Source organism: Cavia porcellus, unplaced genomic scaffold, assembly GCF_034190915.1.
Source record: "Cavia porcellus strain 051 isolate PalLab524CR breed Dunkin Hartley unplaced genomic scaffold, mCavPor4.1 scaffold_25, whole genome shotgun sequence".
In the NCBI taxonomy this organism is placed as follows: domain Eukaryota; kingdom Metazoa; phylum Chordata; class Mammalia; order Rodentia; family Caviidae; genus Cavia; species Cavia porcellus.
In genome coordinates this window covers 21,317,214-21,342,382 of record NW_026947508.1, presented here as the reverse complement: position 1 = coordinate 21,342,382, position 25,169 = coordinate 21,317,214, and the positions used below count along the sequence as shown (strand labels likewise).

General features: G+C 47.9%; 4 protein-coding genes and 1 pseudogene across 10 annotated transcripts in view; 2 read left to right on the top strand and 3 right to left on the bottom strand.

Moving 5' to 3' along the window:
• Eya3 (EYA transcriptional coactivator and phosphatase 3) overlaps positions 1-9,670 on the top strand; it is a 105,260-nt gene extending 95,590 nt beyond the window's left edge. For all 4 annotated transcript variants that reach the window (XM_063235879.1, XM_063235880.1, XM_063235881.1 and 1 more), the window contains 2 exons: positions 3,828-3,928; positions 6,451-9,670. In XM_063235879.1, the coding sequence (XP_063091949.1) occupies positions 3,828-3,928; positions 6,451-6,531 (182 nt within the window). In that variant the 3' untranslated portion in view covers positions 6,532-9,670. The remainder of the gene's footprint in view (positions 1-3,827; positions 3,929-6,450) is intronic.
• Positions 9,671-10,995: 1,325 nt separating this feature from the next.
• On the bottom strand, positions 10,996-17,164 carry Xkr8 (XK related 8). Its single transcript, XM_063235885.1, has 3 exons — positions 16,756-17,164; positions 14,162-14,358; positions 10,996-12,410 (listed from the first exon to the last, which is right to left on the bottom strand). The coding sequence occupies exons 1-3, from the start codon at positions 17,046-17,048 to the stop codon at positions 11,686-11,688; spliced, it is 1,215 nt and encodes a 404-aa protein (XP_063091955.1). The 5' UTR covers positions 17,049-17,164; the 3' UTR covers positions 10,996-11,685.
• LOC106027999 (polycystin-1-like protein 3) overlaps positions 16,822-25,169 on the top strand; it is a 22,441-nt gene continuing 14,093 nt past the window's right edge. The window contains exon 1 of the mRNA XM_063235877.1: positions 16,822-16,958. The gene's annotated coding sequence lies outside the window, so the exon portion shown is untranslated. The remainder of the gene's footprint in view (positions 16,959-25,169) is intronic.
• On the bottom strand, positions 17,725-17,825 carry LOC111757241 (U6 spliceosomal RNA; annotated as a pseudogene).
• Positions 18,776-25,169, bottom strand: part of Smpdl3b (sphingomyelin phosphodiesterase acid like 3B) — a 47,955-nt gene continuing 41,561 nt past the window's right edge. For 3 of the 4 annotated variants that reach the window (XM_063235884.1, XM_003471101.5, XM_063235883.1), the window contains 5 exons: positions 23,868-24,011; positions 22,633-22,805; positions 22,056-22,236; positions 21,839-21,972; positions 18,776-19,451 (listed from right to left, as the gene is read on the bottom strand). In XM_063235884.1, the coding sequence (XP_063091954.1) occupies positions 19,083-19,451; positions 21,839-21,972; positions 22,056-22,236; positions 22,633-22,805; positions 23,868-24,011 (1,001 nt within the window). In that variant the 3' untranslated portion in view covers positions 18,776-19,082. The remainder of the gene's footprint in view (positions 19,452-21,838; positions 21,973-22,055; positions 22,237-22,632; positions 22,806-23,867; positions 24,012-25,169) is intronic. The other variant, XM_023565673.2, reaches the window with a different exon arrangement.

Here is a 25,169-nt window from a genome sequence, read left to right as displayed (position 1 = left end):
TGAAACTTTTGTGCACCATTGGGATTATAGAGTGATACAGCTGCTATGGAGAACAGTGTGATGGTTCCTCAAATCAATTAAAATGGAACTATTGGCTTGGCATGGTGGCGCACTCCCTGTAATCCCAGCACTTAGGACGCTGAGGCAGGGGGATCCTTGAAGTTCGAGCCTAAGGCCAGCCTAAAGCGCGCAGTAAGACCCAGTCTCAAAAAGACAAAAAAAAAAAAGGAACTATTGTATGATCCAGCAATCCCACTTCTAGGGAAGTACCTAAAAGAATTGGGCCTCAGAGTCTTGAGATGTGTCCAAATATCCAGAAGCAGGACATCCAAAAAAAAAAAAAAAAAAAAAAAAACCTTACACATCTACGTTCATAGTAGTGTACCTAAGTGCCTATGTGTAGATGACAAACAAAATGTGATGTTCCAAACAATGGACACATTCATTCAGCTTAAAAGAGAAAAGCCCTGTCTATAATATGCTAAGTGAAATGAGGCTGTCACAAAAAGGTAAACACTGTGTGATTTTACCGACGGATGAGACACTAAGAATAGTGAAACTCACAGAAGTAGAAAGTAGAATAGTGGTTATCAGGAGCAGGCGGAGAGGAAGGAGTTGTGTAGTGAATCTAGAATTTTAGTTTTACAAGATTAATAAAGTTCTGGGAATTTGTTGCATAACAATGTGAGAATTCTTAACACTGTTGACCTCTATATTTGAAAATGACCAAGATAATAAATTTCATGTTATGTACTTTTTAACCATGGTTTTTGAAATTTAAATGTTAAATTAGTAAATTTCATAGCCCTAAACACCCTAACTCGAGCAGTTCTCCTGCCTTAGCCTCTTGGGAGTAGGTAGCTATGCAGATATTTGGGGTTTTGACTCTGGACACATTTTTTTATATGGTTGAAGTTTTCTACAAAGGCATAGGATATCAGGAAAATGGAGCTGATAGCTCCCTTCAGGTCATTGTCACCACTGCTGCCTTACTATGCACCTCTTGGGAGCCCAGAGCACTCACTGTGAGCACCCCACACCCTATGGGTACATTTTCCATAGAGCTCATTGTACTGAGTCCTGGCTCCTCAAGCTACTGGAAATGATTTTCTTCCTTCTGACAGTAAGTGTGCCTCTTTTGTGATTTTCCTCAGTCTTGTTTTATCCAGAGCTAATTTGTGAAGCTGCAGTGAGACCTAGTGCCATGAAAACCACAGCAGGAGGTTTGAGGTTTTCACAGAACTACGAAATGGGAGCAAAAGAGGAGGGATTATTTCAGTTGCCCTGAAATGATTTCAAAAGTGTGGCTCTCTTGGGCTGGAGATGTGGCTCAGTGTTAGAGCTCAGTGCCTCACATGTGTAGAACCCTAGCTAGGTCCAAACCTTAATACCATGAAAAAAATACAGAGAGAGCTCACCTACTAACAAATGTCTGGAAGTTAATGACCACCACTTTGAGAACTTCTTGGGATTGTAGGGGTACCCTGTATTAATATCATGATACCTCTCTTTTTTTTTTTTTTTTTTTTTAAAGACAGCGTCTCACTTTGTAGTGTAGGAGACTCACCTTAAACTCACTGTGTAGCCCAAACTGGTCTCAAACGCTTGGTGATCCTCCTGCCTCATCTTCCCCAAGTGCTGGAATTATAAACATGCATCACCACACCCAACTCAATAAATTTAGTATTAAAATAGCTGGGCCAGGAATATAGTTTAGCAGCATAAGTGCCTGCCTGGCAAATGGAGGGTTGTGAATTCAATTGCTGGTACCAAAAAATAAATAAATAAAATATCAATACAAGTTTTGTTTTCCTGATCTATACATTGTTTCAGTGGACTCTATAGATAATTCTCTCAGTGATCATTCTGTGATCTTGGATATAAAATCATTTCTCATTTCTGAAAACATCCTTGGTTTTATTAGTGGGAACCCAGGAACTGGTATTCTCCAAGGGCTTAGTTGGTCTTGTGCACCAGCTTTAGTTGCTAGACATTTGGTAAACTGCCTGGTCATTGGTCTCATCCTCCTGAACAGGAAAGGACATATCCAGGATTCTTCTGAGAGATACATGGAAGTATTTTTTTTGTCAGAGTCATTTTTTGTGTCCATATACCTGCAGTTGCTATTTCACCTTGACCTATTAAAAACTCTCTTAGTCTCTTAATACTTTTAGAGGAGACATCCCACAGTGTACTTCATCCCTGATCAGTGTTTGCCAGGACAATAAAAATGTCTCTGTGTCTTCATCCTTAAATGAGATGTTCCTTTTGCTGGGTCTTAGTAATTCGAAGTCCATTCCTATCTGGAAATTCTGGGATTTGCTGTAGTCCTTAGTCTTTGTATGTGTGTTACAGTCAGTTTCCAGTAGGTGGCTGTCAAGTGTCTTGAGAAGGAGGTACTTTTACTGACACAGAAAGCAGGTAGTGCTAAGTCCATGTATTTGGCAAGATGGAAGAATGAAGTTAATAGAGCAGGATGAAGAAGGGAGCAAAGTTAGGGTTTTGCTTAACTGAAGAAGCAGGCAAGAGCAGAGAAATATGTAGTACAAGAGATGGTAAGGAAAGTGCAAGGGGTATAATTTCCTTGTATTTATAAAAGGCTGCCTTTCCCACAGTATCATCATCTGTGCATGTCTTGGGTGTTAGTTCCAGATGGGATTTGATTTTGATACCCTGGCCTCAAAATTCAGGACTGTCTGAGGTGGATTTAAATCACTCATTTCCCACTGCCAGTCTTACTGATGCAGTATTTCCAGAGTGTAGTGTGTAGTGTAGTATGTTGCTATCATTTTAATTAGTCATTTTCTTTGTTCCCTTCTGGAGCTTCTAAGCGACCCCCTCCCCCCAAAAAAGACCCATGCCTAGGACCATTTTTGGAAAATGAAGAATTAGGAGGAAAATAGCTTTTTTCCTGTAACTTATTTTAGAAAAAAAATCCAGCCCTTAAGCTTCCACTTCTTTTTCCTATCTTAAAGTGTTTCTCTGAAGATACTATTCAATGTGCTGCACATCTGAACCCCAGGTACGTGAAGGGCAGGAGCAAGAGGAGTGTGAATTCAAGCCCAGGATAAAGCACACAGTTAGACCCTCTCTTTAAAAAGAAAAAAAAATTTTTTTTCATGGCACAAAGGCTGGAAGCTGGATTTTAGTCAGGCTCCCTTCGTTCAAATTGTTTGGGATCTAGGACAAGTCACTAAACCTTAAGTCCCATTGACAACTGTAAAGTGGGGAATGGTATGTCACAGTAGATTATCTTGAGAATTAATGAAAGAATAAGTAAAAATCAATAAATTTTTAAAAAATAATAAAAGTACTTTGTAAGCTGTAAAGTACAGCAGAAGGAAGTAATGTTCACTGCTTTCACACAGCCTAGCCTATCACCTCTCATTTTAAGAAGTAACCTGTGCCAAGTTTTTGTTTGTTTGTTTTTGTTTTGTTTTGTTTTGTTTTTGAGACAGGGTCTCACTATGCAATTCAGGCTGGCCTTGAGCTCACTTTGTAGCACAGGCTGGTCTTGAACTTGCAATGATCTGCCTCAGCCTCCTGAGTGCTGGGATTACAGGCATGCACCACCACGTTTGGCTTATACCAAGATCTTAAGGATTTCATCCTTGATGTGAGGTTTTGAAAGGTGATTGCTGGCCTAATGGCACAAGTTCACATTCACTAGATTCTCTGGCTGCCAACCTTAACTCCTCACCAAGCAACTACGTGGGCTGCCACTTGCCTGAGTATAGATGGGCAAACATAGCAGCAGTCCTTTTCTTCAGTATTACCGGGGGAGGAGGCGGAATATCCTAACAGGAATTTTTTTCTTTTTAAATCAGGTAAAGAGAGCTGCTTTGAGAGAATTGTGTCAAGGTTTGGAAAAAAAGTTACATATGTAGTGATTGGAGATGGGCGAGATGAAGAAATTGCAGCCAAACAGGTAACAATGGTAAAGAACATAACCTAGGTAGTATACATCAAACAGTTATAAAAATGGTAAAAGTACAGAGATATTAGCAATCTGTTACGCATTTGTAATGTTTCCTTTTCTTCTCCTATTTTTCTTTAAAGAGTAAGATCACTTTTTCTCCAAATGGAGTTTCTCTATAAGTTGTTAGATTCTCCTCTACCCCTCCTCCTTGCCACTCAAGAATCTTAAAACACTTTAACCTAAAATGGACCCATTGTCATCACATTGCCTTCTAAATAGCATCCTGCTTAACTCCAAAAAGGCATATTATCCTGGTTTTTCCAGGCTTCAGAAAATATATATAATAAATGGGTAGTTGTTTTTGTAGAAAAGGACCTTCCTGCTTTTGAATCCTCAAGTTCTGATGGTAACATCATCACTCTACAAGTCCCAACCAAGATCATCCCTTTTTAATATAGGAAGTAGTAGTTCAGAGACTTTTGGCATCTAGAAGCTGATGTTGGTAACCATCTGTTTTGGTTACTTTTCTCTCATTGCTGAAACAAAACACACAACACTCAAACTTAAGGAAACAAAGGTTTACTTAGCTCACAGTTTGTGGAAGTTTCAGTCCATAGTTAGCTGGCTCCAAGGCAGAGTGTCATGGCACGGGGCAACACTTCCAAGGAAGAAGACAGCAAAGGAACAAGAGCAAAAGAGGAAGAGCAAGCCCCTTTTCTTCCTTTATACTGTAAGCAGGCTGTGCCCTCCGGTGGGTGTCGTACTGACACTATCTGTGTGCCCTTGTTTTGTATGGGCTGAGGATGTTACAAAGTAAGGCTGGCTCCCTGCTGAATCAGTTAAGTTTCTTAATTAAATTTCTGACCTTCTCCAATTAACACAATGACCAATAGCCTAGAGTGGTAATGGCTTGTCCTCTACTCCTCAGGATGTAGAGCTGCTTAGTCACTTAATTAAGCTCCTGGGTTTCTCATGTTGACCCAGTGTGTATCAACCATAACACCACCTACCATAAAATACACCCACTGGAGCTTGGGGTGTAGCTCAGTAATAGAGCACTTGCCCAGAATGCATGAGGCTCTGGGTTCAACGCCAGCACTGCCAAAAATATTAAAGTATACTAATTGGAAAATTTCTTAATACTTTATTCATTCAATCCCTGTGAGGGAATCTTTCCTGCAGCCTGACAGGAAACTAGTTGTTGCATGAGCATACCCAAAGATAAAGTCTGTGATTCAAGATAGCCTGTTCCACCATGAGGTTATAGAAGCGGATTAAGGTGTCACTCCTTCCATTGAGCAAAAATTTCTCTTTTACATACTGGTCGTAGTCTGGCATTCCTGATAGGAATTCTGCTTTGTCTTTATATTATGAAAAAAAAAAAAAAAAACATGTCCAATGAACTATATTCTAGGACCTCAGTGTTCTGAGTAACTTGAACAGCCACTTTGAATAAGACAATCAATAAAATCTTTAACTTCATAAATATGATTTATAACTCTTGGTTTATTGAAACTCTCCTTTGAATTTGTAGCTTAGAACAAGCACAGTATTCTTGACAAGATTCTGACCATATAATATGATGAAATTATTTCTCAGATCTGTATGTCCTACATTTTGGACATGGACAAGACTTGGACCCTGCCAGGGTTGGTAGTGCACACCTGTAATCCCAGCACTCATGTGCCTGAGGCAAGAGAGTCACTACGAATTTGAAACCAGCCTGGAGCCAAGGCTGGTAGTGCACACTTGTAATCCCAGTACTTGGGAGTCTGAGGCAGGAGGATCTTTGCAAGTTAAAGACCAGTCTTGGTTACAAAGTGAGCTCAAAGCCTGTCTCAAAAAGAGAAAAATAAAATAAGGCAGCCTGGGTTACTTAGCACAAGGCCAGCTTGAATTACAAAGCCAGATTGTCTCAAAAAAAAAAAAAGACTTAGACCCTGTAGCTCTGGAAGTTACAAGAAGTTGCCTGACTCCAAGACAATGTAGTCTTATACTAACACTAAAAGTAATCTTATTCTTTATATAAAAATAGGAGAAGGAAAGGAAACCAAATGCACAAAAGATTACTAAGATTTTTGTACTTTACTATTTTTATGACAAATTAGTGTTTCTTAGCCTTTTTTTTTTTTTTCTGGTGGTATCGGGGATTGAACTCACCACCTTGTGCTTGTCAGGCAGGCATTTACACTTCTGAGCCAGATCCCTGGCCTAACTTCTTAGCCATTTTGATTGCAAAGACCTTATATATAGTTGAAACAGATATATGTCAAAAGCACAGAGTTATGCTATATATAAGTGCTATATATGACAGATATATGTCAAAACCACTGAAACCTAATAAATATTTCTCACATTTGTACAGTGTTCTATAATGTACAAAGTCCTTGTTCATATAGATGATTCATGTCACCTTGTGACAGCACTGTGAGGTGGGCAGTAGTTAGCAAGCACCCCAGGGAGGAAGGGACATGGACAAGCACAAGCTTCATAACAAGTTGGGTTAACCTACTGTCCTCCCTCTCTTCCAGCACAACATGCCTTTCTGGAGGATCACAAACCACGGAGACCTAGTGTCTCTTCACCAGGCTTTGGAGCTTGATTTTCTCTAAGAACTGGAATGAAGGGCCTTCCTCGTGAGCTCCTTTTTACTCCTGAAGGGAGCCAGAGGCCAAATCCACCTGGGAACTTGGAACATTTTCCCCCGCCCTTTCCTCTCCCTCTTTCTCTCACCTACCCCCTTTGCCCACTTCTTTCTGTCCATGGAATGCTGGCGAGAACACAATCAGAACCAACGCTACCATTTTTGCTAAGAGTGAACTGCAGCCTGGTGTTCGTCTTTGTACAGAAGCAGGCAACATTGGAATAGAGACAACAGTAGACTTACTGCAACTACAGTGCTTTTAATTCTTCTGTTTTGTTTCCAAAAAGTGAAGAAAAAGAAAAGGCAATTCTTGGGGCAGAGTTGGACTCTTAGTCTGTGGCCAATCTGAGTGCTCTCTTAACTGATGATGGTAGGGGAAATGCAGTAGAGTTTTATGTCTGTCTCCTGCAGTCTTTTGAGATCTCCTTAGCTACAGAACTTTTTTCAAGGAATGTGTATGTTATTTTTATAAGTAAGGTCTGGTCTCGAAAGCAAGTTTTCCCCACTTTTCTGTTTTTAGGAAGAAAAAGGCATAGAAAGTTTCTGTGGAAATAGTAAATGAAATATTGGAAATACCTCTCTGTGGCCACAGCACCTCCTTAGTTGCTCCAGTGGTCTGCTTTCTCGAATGTTCCCTTCCGCTTGTGGGGCACTGGACACTGATAAACTTCAAACTTTGGCAGTTCCTATCCTAGAAGCCTTAGTCCCCTTGCCAGTCCCTCTTCCCCTTTAACCAACAATACATCCTTGGAAACTCCTTTTAAATGCTTTCAGCGTGACTCTTCATTCAGAGACTATGTTCCAGGAGGCTTCACCTCCAAACTGGAAAGGCCTTGGGCTTCTTAGGAATTTCAGGATTTTTGGCTTTTGAGTCAGGAAGATTCTGCCTGTTCCTCCTGCAGAGAAGCACCCTTCCCCACTATAAGCTCACCCTGCAGCCTCTTTCCTAGAAGATGCTGTCCTCTGACCTCAGCTCTGGGCACTCCCTGCCCAAGGAGTCAAAGTAAAGTCTAATGACAGGCTTCTTACTACTTCCTTTGAGGAAGCCCTTCAGCCACATGATGGGTACCCTAGGCATCGCATTACCCAGCTCTCTGCCTGGAAGTGGAGTGCAGATTGCTCTAATCAAAAACCAGTTCCCCATAAAACACCTTACTCCTCAACTCCCATTTGGCAATGGGAAGGGCAGAACTCTTGATTTAAATAAGGGTGCTGGCTCCCTTTATGCCCCCTGGGAAGTTGGGTGGAGGCGAGGGCCCTTGTCTCAACTGCCTATCCTATCCCTGTGTGCCGGTTGCCTGATCCCTCCAGGAACATCCCAGGCACCTGCTTAGGCAAGATAGAGCTCCTCAGGCTGAGGCACTGTATCTCCCAGATACACAGAGAGGCTGCTGTGTGAGTGCCTCAGAGATGCAGCTTTGGTTGTCAATGAGAACGAGCTCCTTGATCAACCCCTGTTCTAACTGCTTATCCCCAAAGAGGTGGCTGCACAGGGCAAGCGAGGTCATCCATATAGCAATAGAAGCTGGTGCAGACATTTCTTTCAGAGCTGAAGGGAAAGTGCCTCATGACTCATAGTTTAAGAGAAATGTTTTGGGAGAGGAGCTGAAATTGGCGTGCATCCTTAGCCACCACTTTGGCCCTGTTCCCAGGTGAGATGAGATGGAAGGAGGAGTCTGAGGCAGACCCACCAGGTCTTAGCAGCTCTGGATGGATTTTACTTTCATTCCTCAGATCCACCCCATATCCAGCATCGCTATTTCTTACCTTGGACGAAGGCCATCTGTTGGTCCTGGACTATGGGCTAGTACCCCGCACATGTGCATGTCCTGCACATACACACACACACAAACACACTTTCCCTGCCTGCAGCAAAGAAATACGACTTGGACTCCTGTTCATGGCCTTTTTCCTCTTGCCCTGACTTCTCAGCTTAGCTCTTTCTTCAAAAGGGACTTAAACTTGGCAAGGAGACTTAAGTAGCCTGTGTTCATTCTGATAGCTGCCACTCTCAGAGGGCAAACAGTGGGAGCTTCCTGGCTCTATCCTAGGTATCTGTCCAGGGAAAGCGGCCCTTCTCACCACCTTCTCCTTCCTGGCAGAGACACCTAGAAGGACGATGAGTGGGTAACATCAAGAGCTGTTGGAAGCTGTGGCCAAGGGTACTGTGGGTCTTTTCAGCAGGAGGAGGCCCCCTTTATTAGAACAAGTGCCTACAAAACTGGCCAAATGAGTCCTTCCTCAGCCCTGCACCAGGGTTCCTGAGTGTGTCTGGACATCTCATAGCCAAGGCTGTCTAGTGGCTATCGGGGTATCAAATGTGTCCTAGGATAAGAGGTGGCTTGACTTTCGAATGTAAACTTGTGCCTTAGCATCATCCTGTTCTGTTCTTCTGGGGGCAACTGGTGGTGACCAGGAGAGTAGACGCCTCCTCCACACGTAGCTGCCTGTTCAGGCTTTTGTTTGATGGGATGGGGGGCGCCTTTCTTCTGCTCTGCAAGTTGTGAGGCAAACTAGCATCCCAAGAGACTCTCGCCATGGTGTACTGGCAGTTTACACAAACTCAGCTTCACAGCTCCCAGATAGAATCTCATTGGCAATCTCCAGCTGCAGCACATGGAGCTGGGACACCACTATCTTGAATAGGTGTCAGTGCCACTGAACTGACGGAGCAGAGCACATGGCTTCCTCTTGTGGGAGAGCAGTGGTCTAGACCAGGAAGTGAGCTTGGCCTCCCTCTTGCTCTCCACTCCAAGGCGGCACAGTCGGCCTCTCTTGAGCACTCTAAAACACCTTAACCACAAGAGGGAAAGACCTGGTTGTATCTCAGCCCCACCAGCAGGCTGTCTGGCCTTTCCCCTGCTCTGCGCCAGCCCTAGCAAGCAAGGTTCCTTAGCAAGTTCCTAATGCACTGATGGAGCCATTCCGGGAAGGACGTGACTCCCTCTGGACTTCAGATGCCTCTGTTGGCAGGAAAAGGCATTGATTGGGTTGGATATATTTATGTGACTGCGGGCATTCGTGGCTGTAGATCCTTGACCATAACATTATATGTAATGGGAACTATCTTATAAACTTGAAAAAATAAAATTTTTATTTTCTATACAGTTTTTTTCCAGTTGTCTTTTCTGAATAGATCACCCCCATTGCCCAACCCATGTAGGGTCCCAAGCAGGGCTTCCTAAGGATTGTGAAGAGTTTTCTAGAAAGATAGATAGCAGACCTTTGATTTGGCCTGATTTGTCACATCAACTACTTTCTATGAGACAATGAAAATGAGACCTGGCGGTTATTTTTTACAACATTCTTTCCCCAAATGATTCAAGCTGCCAAATGGTAACCCCATGCTCTGCTGTGTATCTCATTTATAGGCCACAGGCCAGTCACTGCTGACATGGCTCCCTGGCTCTTCTGTTGAGATGGTTTCTCAGGGAGGCTTCCCTGGACATTGTAGGGTTGTCACTCCCAACATGAAAATAACTCCCTCTCACCTTCCTAGCATGTCATACTACCTGATAAACTGAATGTTTACTTATCCTATTTACTGTCTCCACTACACAAATGAGTAACAGAACTATCATGAATCCCATCACAGTGGTGACTGAAACCTTTTCCTTCAGCAGCCCTTCCCTACTCAACCCTAGACCTCCAGAGCTGCAAAAGATTAAACCTTCCTGGAACCACTGTTTGCATCCAAATCCTATAGACCACCTTGCAACTGGCTTCACAGAGCTCTTGACAGGTTATGATGGCTTGTGTTTGCCCAACACATGCGCTGGCAGCTTTTGGGAGCTGATCGGAAGATGTGTCAGTGTGGACTATGGGGTTGTACTATGTGTTAAGGGTGATAACTGGATTAGCCCACTGGTTGGTTTAGTGTTGTTCTGGGTGTCAGTGGCACCACCCAAAAGCCTTGTAGCCTGGATGAGATGGTGAAAAGGGAGACTTGCTTTGACGTTGCTTGCTGCTTTAGTGTCTTCCTGCCTGCCATACTATGGACTGTTTTGTCCTCTACCATGCCATTCAGCCTTGGAGCCTGGTGACTGGACTAAAACCTCTACAAATTGTGAACCAAAATAAGCCTTTCCTTTAATTTGTGGGTGTTAAGTATTTTGCCCCAGCAATGAGAAAAGACACCATTGTCTACCTGGTCTCTCATTCTTAGTCCCAAAGACGCTGATGGCTACCCTTGCTGGCCCAACAGCAGAGCTGGTAGTAAAACAAAAACAAAAAATAAAACAAAAAAAATTGCATGGAGTTCACCTAGCACCTACAACTTGGAAAACAAGGATAAAAAGTCACCTAAGATAGCCTTTTTATTTTGTTTTTCCTAAGACAGTCTTCTTACTGCTCTAATGGCCTTTACCAATTTCAAAGAATTTCATGTTCCTATCCCTTCTCTCCAGCAGTGCTAGATTGAATGACACAGACCTTGGATTTTGTGAGGTTTTAATAACCTTATAATACTGTCAAACATGTGCCACATGTGTCCTCACTTGCAGTGACACATTCTTCCATCTAAATGGACTCTGAGGTAGAAGGTATATTGGCTAGAGTAAAAATACCCAACAGGCTGTGCATGGCCCAGACTGCAGGCCCACAAGGCACTTGGTTGAAAGACAGCCTCTAGAGAACAGGTGCAGAGCTGGGCCAGCAGCATGAAGACCCTGGAGCTGCTGACAGGCTACCTAGAGTTGGGTGTTCTGGCTTCCAGCCTTTTAACTCCTACCCAGAACTGGTTTGATTGGGTAGGGATGAAGCTAGAGCGGCACTGGTGCCAAGATTACAATGCTATTCGTAGCACATAGTGCTTTCAGTAAACATTTGTTAATAAATTAAATGAATGGGGTAGGACAGGGAAGGAGTCTGGAAAACTCCTGGGGCCTTTTAGCCTGGCATAGAGGAAGCAAAGGATAGGACAGAACTTCCACCACTTGAAAGGTGCCTGGCCAGGGTGGTGAAAATACCAACAATGGGAAGTTCTGGGTGCACCAGCTGTACTGGTTGAGAAAAGTCTTCATTCCTGCCAACGTGGCTTGTATGTAATTGGCACCACTGACCCTCTAATGCTAGCCCTTCTCATCTTGTTCACACGGTGAACCCGTCATTGGGTCTGTGCTGCCTAAAGGACCCCATTTACCTTTCCCTTCCCTGGCAAAACACCTTTATCCTTAGCTTTAGGGAAAAAATTCTGAGCCAAGTGAGTCATGCGTCTGTTCCCAAGCAGCTGATGACTTTGGCAAGGAGATAAACTCCGGGGCCCATCCACCCGAGTTCTGTCCACTGGATCAGGCTCCCAGCGGCAGCTAGGGTGCAGCCAGTGGTAGTAGCCAAGGCGCAAAGCCAGACCCACAAGGAAGCTGATGCCTCCCACAGCTAGCCACATGTGTAATGAGACCTCAGTGGGCAGCCAGGGGCCATAAATCACCCAGGTGACCACCAGTAGAATACTGTCACTCAGGAGGAATACCAGGTGGATGGTGGCCCGGCCTCGAGTGTGGCCGTCAGACACATTGAACCAAGAAAAATAGAGGATGGTGGCCACTGTCGCCCGGTATAGCCACTCAGAGGCAGGACCCGGCATAAAGTCTGTCCGCTGAAGCCAGACCCAGAGCAGCAGCACCAACCATAAGCCCAGGAAGTGCAAGGCTATGTACTGGGGGAAGAGGGCTGAGAACAGGGCCACAGCCAGGAGTCGGGGGCACAGCAGCAGCAGGTTCCACAGGAAGTAGATGGCAGCAGCAGTCCAGCCCAGGCGGGATTTGGCAGGAAGGCAGGTACGCAGGGCCCGGTGGTAGTCCAACAGTGCCCATGAGATGCTCACGAAGGACGTGCCAACCCCAAGCCCTAAGAGGAGCAAGAGCAAACAGATGAGCTCTGTGGGTAGCCTACCTGGCCCACCCCTGGGGCTCACAGGCACCCTCAGGGCCCTCCCAGCCACCTTGAGGTAGGTTTTAGAATCCCCATTTGTGGAAGGGAAACCGGCAGCAAGAGAATATTCTTGCTGAGTTCACACAACCTACCAAACACAGAGCAGGGATTCGAGTACAGAGCCAGCCCTACCCCACGATGCTTCACGGTCAGGTGCCACCCTGTGACACTTCCAAGGATGAGGGTGTTGACTCACAGTCACCCAGCATTTGGCACCCTGAGCCAGGAGGCCTTGGCTGCATCCCGAGCATCTCCTAGAGCTTCCTCCCCCAGAAAAGCCAAACCTTTCTCAGATCTGAAAATCAGCAGAGTCCAAGTTCCCCCTTCCTCCTGGACAGAAGTAAGGACAGAAGAGCCCAGGGTGTCCTGAGGGCTGGGAGAAACAGCCCTGCTGTGGCAGAAGTTCTCCTCTCACCCCTCATGGCCCTTAACATGCAACCTGGTCCCCGGTCTTCATTTTCCCGGATCTAGAGGTTTATAGTAGAGGTCTCACCCCACCTCCTCACTGATCACCCTAAAAAGCTTCCCTGCTCCTTTCTCACTCAACAGAGGTTAACTGGGAACCTATTCAGTACCCAGAACCCACTCCAGCCTGGCATCAGATCTGTGGTCATCACACTAACTATCCTCGCTCTAGCTCAGATGTTCTTTCCAGTGTGCCCAGCATTCCGCATTCTCGGACCTCACAAACTTTGCCCAGGGGCCCACGCCCTCCTCACCTGGCCCCCAGCCTGAACATCCCCTGGGTCACCTAACCTAGCCCCTCTCCAATGGCTCTGCTGTGTCAAGTGTCCTGGTAATACCCACCCACCTCTGCCTGGAGTCTTATCACACTGTTAAAATTACAGTAAACTACTTCCTTGCCTCTCAGCTCCTGGAGAGTAGAAACAGAGTCTGCTCATCTGGACTCCCTATGCCAGTACCTGGCATAAATAAGTACGTGAGAAAAATTCGTTTCTTCCCACGCAGCCCAGTAGTATAGTCTGCCTCCAATTGGCCCTGGTCCTAGACACTACCTTCAGATAGACAAATGAGACTATGTGGATGCTGGATATGACACATGCCTATAATCCTAGCACTCTGGGAGGCTGAGGCAAGAGGACTTCCATGAGTTCAAGGCCAGCCTGTACTACATAGTGAGACCCTGTCTCAAAAAACCAAAGCAAGGACTAAGGATTTAGCTCAGGGGTACAAGCCCTGCCTGGCAAGCACAAAGTCAGGAGTTTCATTCCCCAAACCACAAAAACAAACAAATGTGAGTGCTGAGTGGCCCAACTCAAATCACGTCACTTGTGTACGCCTCTTTCCTCGTGTGAAGTAGGGTCACACTCTATGTGATGGCAGGTGAGAACCAGGCAGGTACTGCAGAGAGCCTTGAGATGAGCAGGGGTACTGAAGGCCAAGAAAAGGCCCTGGACTCCAAATCGGATGTGAGATGGAGTTCTACCTTGGCCACTGGCCGGCTCTGGGACAAGTCACTTTTGTTTTAGGGGAAACTCTTCCAAGGCTCCTCACTGTACAAGCCTCCCCCATGGCTTAGGAGGTTCTGCCAGCTTCTGCCACTGCTTCTCCCTCTTTTGATCTCTCACCACTTACTGTAACCACTTGTTTTACAATCTTATCACCCGGTAGGCAGAGGCTCTGTGTATCTCATTTGGTGCACTCACACTGGTAGTACTCAGCCTGGCCGCTCTGCAGGATGATGGCCAGCACCAGTGTGAGCTGTGGCGTCGTCTCCAAGAAGGTCTCAAAGAGCCGCAGCATGCTGATGTCCAGGGAGAGGAAGTCAGAGTAGGCCAAGTCGAATTCGGAGGGCGTCGCCTGCTGCCACACCAACAGCCCCTGCCATAGCCCCTGCAGGCACCTAGGCACACACAAAAGCCCACAAGTCCAGGTCAGCGTCCTGTGCAGTCCCCAGGCTCCCACTCATCTGGTCTAGGAGGACAGGCTCCAATCCTAGCTTATCACATACATGCTAAGGGGCCTGGGCAAGCCCCTAACCTCTCTGAGCCGTTTCCTCACCTGTAAAATGGAGGTAAGTGCAACTTCTGCTGTGTGCCCGCCAGCCCAAACGTATCACAATTCTCGTTCTGTTAACTTCTCTTAAGAGCCCCATTTACAGAAGAGGAAAAGCATCAAAAAGCTAACAACTTGGGTAATCAGGATTGTAAAGTTTGTCCAAGACAGTCCTCAATGTTCTTATGTGTAAAAATCTTGGCACAGTGCCTGCCTGGCAAGTTGGAAGTCCTGAGTTCAATTCCTGGTATCAGAAAAATAATCTCAGGCCAGGGATTTAGCTCAGCAGCATAAGTGCCTGGCAAGCATGAGGTAGTGAGTTCAATCCCCCCATACAAAAATAAAATCTCCTAGGGCCCCACAGCAAAGATACTACAGAGAGCTTCTGAGCAAGGGCCAGCCAGGGGCAGAATGTGCTTCAGCCTGCAGAACATGCTGGTCAGGGTCGGTGGAGTTAGAGTGGAAGTAGGGATACCACGCAGCAGACCCCTGAACACCTGAGGAGAAAGGGTGAGAGCCTGGCCTGGAAAGGTAGGGACAGACTGATACAGATTTGAAGGAAACCAGAAAAAGTCCTTGGGAGAGCCGCTGGCATGAGCGGGGGGCGTGGAGAAGGCACCGAGTCTTCCCCACGCAGAACTCATCTCATCTGACCCATTTGCCCACTGTAAATCCAGTCAGCACATTGACTGCTGTTGCCTGGCCTGATAATATTAAGGCACAGGACCCCACCTTAGCCTGGGCAGGAACAGGGAGCCTGTTTTCAAACCCAAAGCTAGTCAGAAACAGGAGACAGGAAGACGCAGGAGGGAGCCAGGAATGTGGGGCTCTCCTCTTGCTGTGACCCTTTGGACCCTCCCGGGGTTCACTGGTGTCTTAGCACCCTCAAGCAAAACAGCAATATTCAAAGTTCCTCTTCCCACAGCTGGAGACTCCAGATAGCTTTCTGGAGGAAACTCACAAAGGGGTTCTGGAGCAGATTCTGCCTCCAGCCACACCAACCCATACCACACAAGATGTCCTGACTTTATCTCATGACTCTAACCCCATGATTTCAGTTTCTCCATCTTTTTCTTCTTCCTACAGTAAAAGAAACATTTCTATTACTCCTACTCAAAATATCCCCATCACTTCAAACACACTTAAATGTCTCCATCTTTATGGGACCCTGACAGTTCTGAAAAGCACAGGCCACACACATTTTCCAAAACCTGGTCTGTGTCCAGCCCTGGCTGTATTCATCACCCATGTTTACCCTCATTCTGAGAAAGGGAAGCAAAAGGTTCAGGAAGAAGCTGCCAAATGGTAAAGGAAGGGTGTGAGGGGCCAGGTGTGGTGACACAAGCCTGTAATCCCACCTATTCAGGAGGCTGAGGTAGGACAATTGTAAATTTGAGGCCAGTCTAGGCAATTTAACAAAATTTTGTCCCAAGGAACAAGTTAAATTAATTTTTTTTCATGGTACCAGGAATCGAACTCAAGGCTAAATTAGATTAAATTAATAAAAGAGGGGCCGGGGTACATCTCAGCGACACAAGTGCCTGGCAAGTGCAAGGTCTTGAGTTCAATTCCCTGGTACCAAAAAGTTAATAATTTTTTAAAAAGCCTACTCCCTGGGCTGAGGGGAGGGGAGGGGAGCGAAGGGGAGGGAAGGGAAGGGAAGGGAAGGAAAAGGAAGGAGAAGAAAGGAAAAGAAAGGAAAGGAAAGAAGGAGGGAACAAGCATTGCTCGGGGAGTGGAGTCGGCAGAACGGGGTGGCCCAGGTAGCACGGAGCTAGCTGACATTTGTCAAATGCTCGTGCCAGGGGAATTTACAGGTGTCATTTTGCTTAATCCTCAGAAAACAGGTCTGGCATTACCACCACCAACACTGGCACGACGAGGCCTGGGAAGGTCACGGACTTGCCCAAGACCCAACCCACAGCGGAAAGGTACAAGCCTCCCGCCTGCCAGGCCGGGCTGCTCCTTTCAGAGGCGCCAACTGAGGCTGGGAGAAAGGCAGAAAGTAAGTCACAGTCGGTGTCGCCGGAGTTGGGCCCCAGGGAAGTCTGACTCCGAAGCCCAAGAACCCCTTCCTGCTTCCCGTGCCTCAGTTTCTCCGCCCGGGCCGGAAGTGAGTGCTGCGCGGCCCCGGGCGGCGGCCGCTCACCTGCGGGGCGCCGCTTCCGGCCGCGGCCCTTCCGGCCGCCGCACGTGAGCCGCGGCGCGGGTCGCCTCCGAGCCCTCCCCGGGGCGGGGCGCTCACCTGTACAGGTAGCCGAGCTGCAGGACGTGCAGCAGCGCCAGGCAGCGGCCGGGGGGCTGCGGGCCGTGCAGGCCGGCGGGGTCGGCGCGCAGCCAGACCCAGCTGAAGAGCTGCAGCGCGGCCGAGGCGAGGCCCAGCAGCGCCAGCACCAGCGCGGCCCACAGGTAGCGGCCGCGGAGCGCGTACTGCCCGGCGGCCCACAGGTCGGTGCCCAGGTCGAGCAGGAAGGCGGCGGTGCCCAGCACGCCCAAGACCAGGTCCCGGAGGAGAGCGGCGCGGGGCGACCAGGGCATGGCCCTCCCGCCTCGGCGCCCTCCCGCCTTCCTCAGGACCGGGTCCCGGGACGCGAAGGCGCGGTGGTAGCCTTGGGGCAACCCGGAGGCCGGGTCAGAGGGGCGGGACTTCCCTGTCCCGCCCTGAAGTCCCGCCCCTGTCCGGGGCGGAGCGAGGGCGCGGTCGACCCGGCCCCCTGATTCGGCGCAGCGTTTGGGGTCTCCTAGCCCAGCCCTGTGGAGCTGCAGCGACCTGGAGGACTGAAGCTCTTCGCTTAGCCGGCTTTTTTTTTTTTTTTTGTAACGGTAGTGAGGGTTGAACCCAGGACCTTCGCAATGAGCTACATCCCGCGCCCCGCTCCCCTGTTAAAATGTATTTTGCTTTTGTTTGGTGCTTTGAGATAGAGTCATGTCATCTAGTTAAGGCTAGTCTTGAAATTTACTGTGTATCCCAGGCTGACCTCAAACTCTCAGGGATCCTCCTGCCTCGGCTTCCAGAATGCTGAGACTACAGGCATGTACCACCACCCCCAGTTTAAATTTTTATTTTGAGACTAGGGCTCATTAAATCGCCCGGGCCGGGCTCAAACTTGTAATCCTGCCTCCTCTTGCCAGACTGCTGGGTTTATAGGCACTATAGCTAGGAACAGCCCTGAGGCTAGAACTAGAGCTATAACTGTTATCTTTGTTTTTGTTTTTCAATGTGGAACACTTCACAAATTTGCGTGTCATCCTTGCACAGGGTCCATGCTAATCTTCTCGGTATCATTCCAATTTAGCAAGCACTATAACTTATAAACTGCACAACAAAAAGCTAAAAATTATTTATTTTAGAGACAAATGGCTTTTCTGGACCTTTTGATGCCTAGGGCATAAATGCCCCCTCCTTCTCAGCCTAGATATACAGGGAGAATATGCAAGTGCAGGCCCTGAGGTAGGGCTCCAGGCAAAGGAAACAAATCCAGAGTTGTCCGCTTACATCCCTTCTCCCCTCTGGAGCAAGGGAAGCCCTTGCATCTCCTGGGAGCTAACTTTGAATAAACCCTTTCTCCTTTTCACCAAAATAAATGGCTTCCTTTGGTTTGGTCAGCAGTAAGCAAAGGGACCTGAGTTTATGGACCCCAGAGGCCCATCACACTTTTGGAATGGCCGACCAGAGGTGTGTTCTGGCTCCTGAGAGGTCTGATCTGGTTTCCTACTGGCCAGACCACAGGCGCTGGGGGTGGGGGTGGAGGACCTGACTGCTTGTGGCTAGTTAAACCTATCATCAAGACTCCAGGAACACTGCAGCAGCTGCCAGGGATACTTTTGCACCTGGGAATTCTCCCTTTCCTGTTTATGGAATTAGCTGCTATAAATATTTCTGTGGGTGAAAAAGAAAAGGTTTGGGACGCTGCTGGCCTCTGTCTGGTTTCCGACTGGATAGAGCATTCCAGGGATCTGCTGTCCCCACCGATTGTATTGGGCTAATGAAATAACCATCTGACCTTCTCTTAGGACGCTCACCAGTGCCATTTGGGTGACTAAGCGCCATCACCCTTTTGAACTCCTACCTGTCATTTGACTGGTGTGGGAAGAGATTCAGAGGTAGAAAACTAGCAGGCATTGCTTTGTGTTGTGGAATACACTTTTGGTTTGTTGGCAGTTAACAATCCCTTAGATAGGCACAGTGGCAATCAGTGTGGGGGTTTTGCAAACTGCATGTGCTCAAGTGTGGTCCTTGAGCTGGGGATAGATTAAGAGAGTACTCCAGAGCAAAGAGAGGACAGTTTAATAACCAAGAGTGAGCTGATTTAAACTTTTATATATTAAAAGGAATAATGCACAGAACAAGATGCACTACACACATTGATTTTGCAGATAAAACCCAAAACCTGAAAGAAATGTGCTTCCAGAAGGGTTTTGGAACTTCATTTCCTGATCTCGCCAGTCCCATTCCAGTTTACTCTCCTCTGACACAGGGAAATGGTGGCAAAATCAGCAGTTATGGGGGTGATGCCACCCCATCTTACTGGCAGGGGAATTAGCCCCACAAGGGGAGGGTGGTGCTCAAGGTCAGGGTGCAAGCAGAGCCCGCAGGCCCAGCAGCAGGGCCAACAAGACCAGCAGGCCCCTTAGCCTGGGGCTGGCGTTGGTGTGCCTCAGGCAGGTGTCGTAGGCATCAAAGTCCACTTCCTGCGTGGCACACAAGAACTCCGTACGGCAGGTCTCACCACAGGCTGTAGTGTCGTAGCTCACAGAGTTGTAGACGTAGTAGCGCTGCAGCTTGTCCTGGTCACCAGCTATGCTAGTTGCTATCGCTTGCATGGAGCGGACGCTCGCATCTGGCACCCCGTAGGCCTCAGTCAGCCTGTACTCGAGCTCCCAGTGCGGGTTATCCTGTGCATTCGCCTGGCTCAGGTTCAGGAAGTAGGTCCTCATGTCCTGGAGCAGGTACACAAAGGGGGCCAGCAGTGAGCAGCTATCTAGTGCACCCCCAGCCCTGTTCCTTGCATTTCCTCCTATGTACTTCTGCTGTGCATTAGTGAGCATTTTCACTGCTCACCGGGTGTTGCTTGGCAGACATCCCCTGACTGGATCTGATGAGGAACCAGGCTTATTCCCCCCATTTCACAAGAGAGGAAACAGACGCCTAAAGAGGTCAGTTCATTGGCTATGGCCACGCAGGTGTTCCATGCAAAGGTGGGCCTGGACCCCAGCATGCTGACCTCACTGCTGGGTATCCTCTATCTGTCCCACCAGGGTCTGAGGCACATGTGCTTAGCACAGCTCTGATGCTTGGTAAATATTTATGGAGTTAATGAGGAGAGGGAATCCAGCTGACAGAACTGTGGTTGGTGGGGGTCTAGGACACACTCAAGACCCCTGGGGACCTAGGGGCATCTTTCGGACTAGAACATGAAGGGTTTATTGGTCCAACACTTTCTTTTTTTTAAGAATTTTTTTTTTTTTTTGTCTTTTTTGTTTTTATCGGTACCAGGGATTGAACTCACGACTGCCTGCTTGCAAGGCAGGCACTTATACCGCTGAGCTAAATCCCCAGCCCCTGGTCCAACACTTTCCAGTTAAATCCGTGGTCACTGGAGGAAGCTGCTATGAATGGACAGGAAACACGCGTGCTGGATGTATTATTACCTTGTTTCATTCCATCCTCCCCAAAACCCCCATCTGTCACTTCCATTTTATAGATGAAGCAGCTCAGGCCACATTCTGAAAAGTCCTCGGACCTCTTCTTGATCAAGGACCGGCTGTCGCTGACTTCAAATGTCCTCTTTAGCTCCAGATTAAACATGTACACTCACCTGCTCCCAGAGCTCCAGCTTGCCGCCTCCCTGGCCATTTTAGCCACCCCAAAAGCACACCTCTGATTCTTGCTCCAAAACGGGGTCCTCCCACAGTCCCCACTCATCTCAGTAAGCAGCAGCCCCACCCCTTGAGGGGCTCAGGCCAAAAGCCTTAGGCTCCTCCTCCATTCTGCTCTTCCTGTCACATGCCATGGCTGACACCAACCTGCGAATGAGTCCCAGCCACTCTGCCTACAAAATACCTCCAGGTATTTTGGTAAATATTTATGGAATTAATTAGGAGAGAGAGTACAGCTGACAGAACTGTGGTTGACGGTATTTCTCACAAACCCCCTGTCACCATCCTGGCCTGAACCATGGTCATCTTGCAGCTGTCTCTGCTGCTGAGCCTCTTTCCTGAGCCCCTGCAGCCTGTTTTCTATCAAACAGACATAGTGATTTTATAAGCATAGTTAAAATATCTCCTGCTTCTGCCCCAAACCCTCCAAATCCAGTCCTCAGGGCTTACAGATCCAGCTGTGTCCCTCCCAGCCGCACTGTGCCTGCCGCTCTGGTCACCCAGCCTCCTTGTTCTTCCCTACGACACCAAGCACGGTCCCGCCCCAGGTCTGACTTGCTTCTGCTTCGACCTTCCTCTCATTCCCAGCTGGCTTCCTCAGGACACAAGCATCACCTGTGACACTTCCCGTCCCCTCCATCTAACACAGCACACATACTTGCAGCCATCTCCACTGTGTCTCCTCTCCTCATTTGGTTAGCCATTCCCTTTGGGGATCCCCATAATTCTGTTTACTTATTTGTTAATTGCCTCTCTCCTGTGAAAGTACCAGGCCCAGGAGAACAGGGACTTGGTTCAGGTCACTTAAGTATCTCCTGAGTTTAGGACAGAATCTGGCATATGGCAGGTGCTTCACACATTTTATAGAAGTATGAAAGAATAGCATTCCTCTGTCATTTCAACAATCACAAGGATTGCTTCATAAATTAGTGGTTGGAGCCTCATCCAGTGGGAAGCAATGGGCATTGGGCTTGGAGTCAGATTTCGGGAAGCCTTCAACACTAGGCCAAGAAGACCCAAAGTGAGGGTACTGGGAAGACATTTTGTTTTGTTTTTCAAGACAAGATCTCACTGTAGCCCAGGCTGGTGTCGAACTGGTGATCCTCCTGCATCAGCCTCAACATTGAGCAGAAGGGCAAATTGAAAGCAGTGCTTCAGAGAGATTACCCCTTCTGTAGTGTATGGCAGACGGGTTACAGCAGGGCTGGGCTGGAAGCAGGGAGAGCAGGCAGAAACTGTAGCAATGACCCAGGGTTAGGGGCAGAAGAATTGACCTGCCTTGGTGGTAGGCGGATGCAACGTTCTGAACGCGAGCTCAAGGAGGGTGAAAGAAACTTGACCTTCCTGAGGCCCAGCTGTCAGTAATGGGTGAGTTAAGTGATACTAGGGAAGGCAGGGATCGGTTTTGGCCCCCCACTCTCTGCCCCAGCAGACCCCCAGCTCCTCACGTGCAGGTTCAGTGTGGCTCGGTCATACTCAAACAGCCGGATGCCTGGATTGTTGGCCCCATTGACCACTCCAACCAGCGTGGTTTTCCACGGGCTGACCCCAGGAGCAAGGAACATGGCGCTTATGGGTGCACCTTTTGGGGGAGAGACAGCAGGAATGAGAAAGGCTGGTGAAAGAAGGAGGCAGGTGGGCTGGCAGCCGCCTTCCGGTGAGTACCTGCATCATCGTAGAACATCCGGAAGCTGTCAGTGTGATGGTGCCCAAAGAACTGCCCTGCTATGACGTGGTGGTGCTTCTGGACCATCTTCAGGTACTCCTTGTTGAAGCCATCCCGGAACCACGCCTTCTTCCGTGTCTTCTCAAAGAACCCTGGGGGCACATGGCCAATTATGTAGACCTGCAAAGAAGGGGGTGCAGGGAACTCAGAGATGCCCCCAGTTTAGTCTCAACAAGTGTGCCACCACCTCCCCACCTCTGTGCCTCTGCCTGCCATCTGGAGAACATTTCCTTTTCACTCGTACCCTGAACCCAGCTCCACGGTCACCTCCTCCATGAAGCCTCGATGAACCTCCCAAGACTGCTTGAGCCATCCACCCATTGGTGTACAACATACACCATGTGGATGTGTGTGTTCATGTCTTACACTCCTCAGGTCACTCAACTGACAGAAACTGCGCACTTGGCCCCCATGGTCATGAACACCAGCTATTAAATCCTGCTATGATGTGCTGGGCAGCATGCCGCTGCCCACTCAGCAGACAGACGGACATACCCGAGGCCAGGCATGCCTCACCTTCTCCCCAGCGTGGGACGCGTTGGTCAGCACACTGTCCAGCCACTGGAACTGCTGGCTGGGGTCAGCCAGGTCTGCCGTCAGCTGATTGTTGCTGTAGTAGAGATTGGTGTTGAGAACCACGATTCGGCCTGGACTGCTGGGATCCGGCAACAACTCGGAATAGAAGGCACCTGGGAGTCATGGCCAGAGAGAACCTGAAGGGAGTCTCTGCCGGCCTCCTCACTCTCCCACCCGCTGCTTCCCTGGCATCCTCCCTTCCCATTTTCCCCTTAGAAAGGGCATCTAGGGGTCAGACCAAAGACTTAGAGCCAGGCCGCCTGGGTTCAGCTCTAGCTGTATCACTCATTAGCTGTGCGATTCAAAAAAGTTACTTCATCTCTCTGTGCCTTGATTTCCTCATCAGTACAGTGGGAATAACAGTGATGTGTGTTTGCCCATCGAGATCCACTGCCAGCTGTGCTCCACACAGCCCCAGAAGCCGATCCATTCAGACTAAACCTATAGGCCCTGTGTCTTGGGCTTCCAGATGAGTTTAACCAACGAGGGGTCCTGGCAGCAGCAGGTCAAGGACATGGGCTGGCCATGTCACTGCACCAGTGGTTCTCAACCAGGAGATTTCGCCCCAAGGGAACATTTGCAATGCCCAGACATTTCAGGCTGTTAGAACTGGAGTATCACTGGCACCAGTGGGTGGAGGCTGGGGTGGTGTTAAACATCCTACAACACACCAGACACCTTGCAGCCCCCATGTCAACCCCAAACCAGTGAGGATGGCGCCTGGCACACAGCAAACTACTCACAATTCATACTGTGGGGTTGAGAACACGGGTTTTGGAGTCTGTCCTGAATTCTACTCCTTTTCTGTTATTCCCCTAGTCCTGGGGATTAAACTGAGAACCTCACACATGCTAGGCAAGTGCTATTCCACTGAGACAGGATCTCGCTACACTGCCTAGTCTGGCCTCAAATTTATAATCCTCTTGTCTTGGCCTCCCAAATAGTTGAGATTACAGATGTGCAGCACCACAGCCAGTTGGATTCTACCCTTAAATTCACCTTTTCTAAGCTGTGTGACCTTGGTCAAATCACTTGTGTTCTTCAGGCCTCATTCTCCCAATCTATAAAATGGGAATAAAGTCAACCCCTACTTCAAGAGTTTCCTGTGAAGATAAAACCAGATCGGCCCCTGGTGTACAGAAAGTGCTTCTTGTAGTAGCCAATGGTGTTAGTACCTTCTTTGAAGAGATTGACAGACTCATTATTAAGCCAGGGTCTCCACAGTTCTGCTACCTGATGGTAGATATTGTTACTGTGCACTGGGAACTGGTTTTTAGGGTGAAAGTCGTGATTTCCCATAGCAGCATAGACTTTAGTATCTGGGAGGAAGGGAAGACATACGATTAAAATACTCAGGAGCCATTGGTAGAGTTAGTCATTTTCAGTTGGCCAGGGGCCATCTGAGCTAATGCAGAAGTGGTAGCATCAAGGAGGAATAAGCACAAAACCACATCTGATAGAATCTGACTGAACTTCGTATTGACTGGGGAGGAAGAGCAGTGAGTTGCCTAATCCTGGTCTCTAACCCCTTTCCCAGCAGGAAATTCCCTGTTCACAAAGGAGATCTTAGATGGTGGGGGACTTTAAAAGGTCTAAATCATTCACTTCATTATCATCCACCTGGTAATTTTATGTTCTGTGTTCTCATTCAATACAGACTCCTCTTACTGTTGGAGAAGGGGTCTGGTTCACTCCAGCAGGCCTCGGGAGTTCTCATTAGTGCAGTCGATGAACATTTTATTAAGCCTCTACTGTGTGCCAATGTGGAGCTGGAAACCACACTTCCAGTCCCAGAGAACTTGCAGCACAGTAGGTTGAGAGGTACTGAGTGATCAGAGGTGTGAGGGCTGTTGCAGAAAGCAGGGGGCCCCTTGCTGGGGAGTAACAGGCTGGGAGTGGGGCTGGAGGGATCTCTGAGAATGACAGCAGATGTGGGCAGACTCATTTGCTCCTTGTGAACAGGCTTCTTCCTGCTTTTGTTTCAGGATCTGGCACATAAAAGATGATAATATTTGACAATGAGCATGTTAATATTTGACAAATGAAAAAAAGCAAAAAAGGGAAACCCACTCGTGCTCAGAGCTATCATATGAACTTGGGGCCTCCGAGATGATAAACCAGCACGGGTGGCCGGAGCCTCCAGTTCTTAGTTGGGAAATATCTGTAACAAGCCCTTTGCCCTGTGTACAAGCTCTGCAAATGCAGAGACTCCACCAAAATAGAAGGCTGTGGAATCTTCACTGAGACTACCTGGAAGACCCTCACTTCCCTAAAGTAAATATCAGCAGTCATTCTTGTTTTTCTTTCTTTCTTTTTTTTTTTTTGTTTTGTTTTGTTTTGTTTTTTGTTTTTCTGAGAGAGGGTCTCGCTATGCAGTTCGCACTGGCCTTCAACTCACAGCAGTCCTCCTGCCTCAGCCTCCTGAGTGCTGGGATTAAGGTGTGCACTGCCACATACCCCTCAATAGCCATTCTGAA

Excerpts from the sequence above, each read along its gene's own strand:
- Xkr8 (XM_063235885.1), bottom strand. The coding sequence starts at position 17,048 with ATGCCCTGGTCGCCCCGCGCCGCTCTCCTCCGGGACCTGGTCTTGGGC. Across the intron at positions 14,359-16,755 it reads CAGCTCGGCTACCTGTACAG|GTGCCTGCAGGGGCTATGGC; the intron begins GTGAGCGCCCCG and ends GTGTGTGCCTAG. Across the intron at positions 12,411-14,161 it reads CCAGGCTGAGTACTACCAGT|GGCTTGGGGTTGGCACGTCC; the intron begins GTGAGTGCACCA and ends TGCTCCTCTTAG.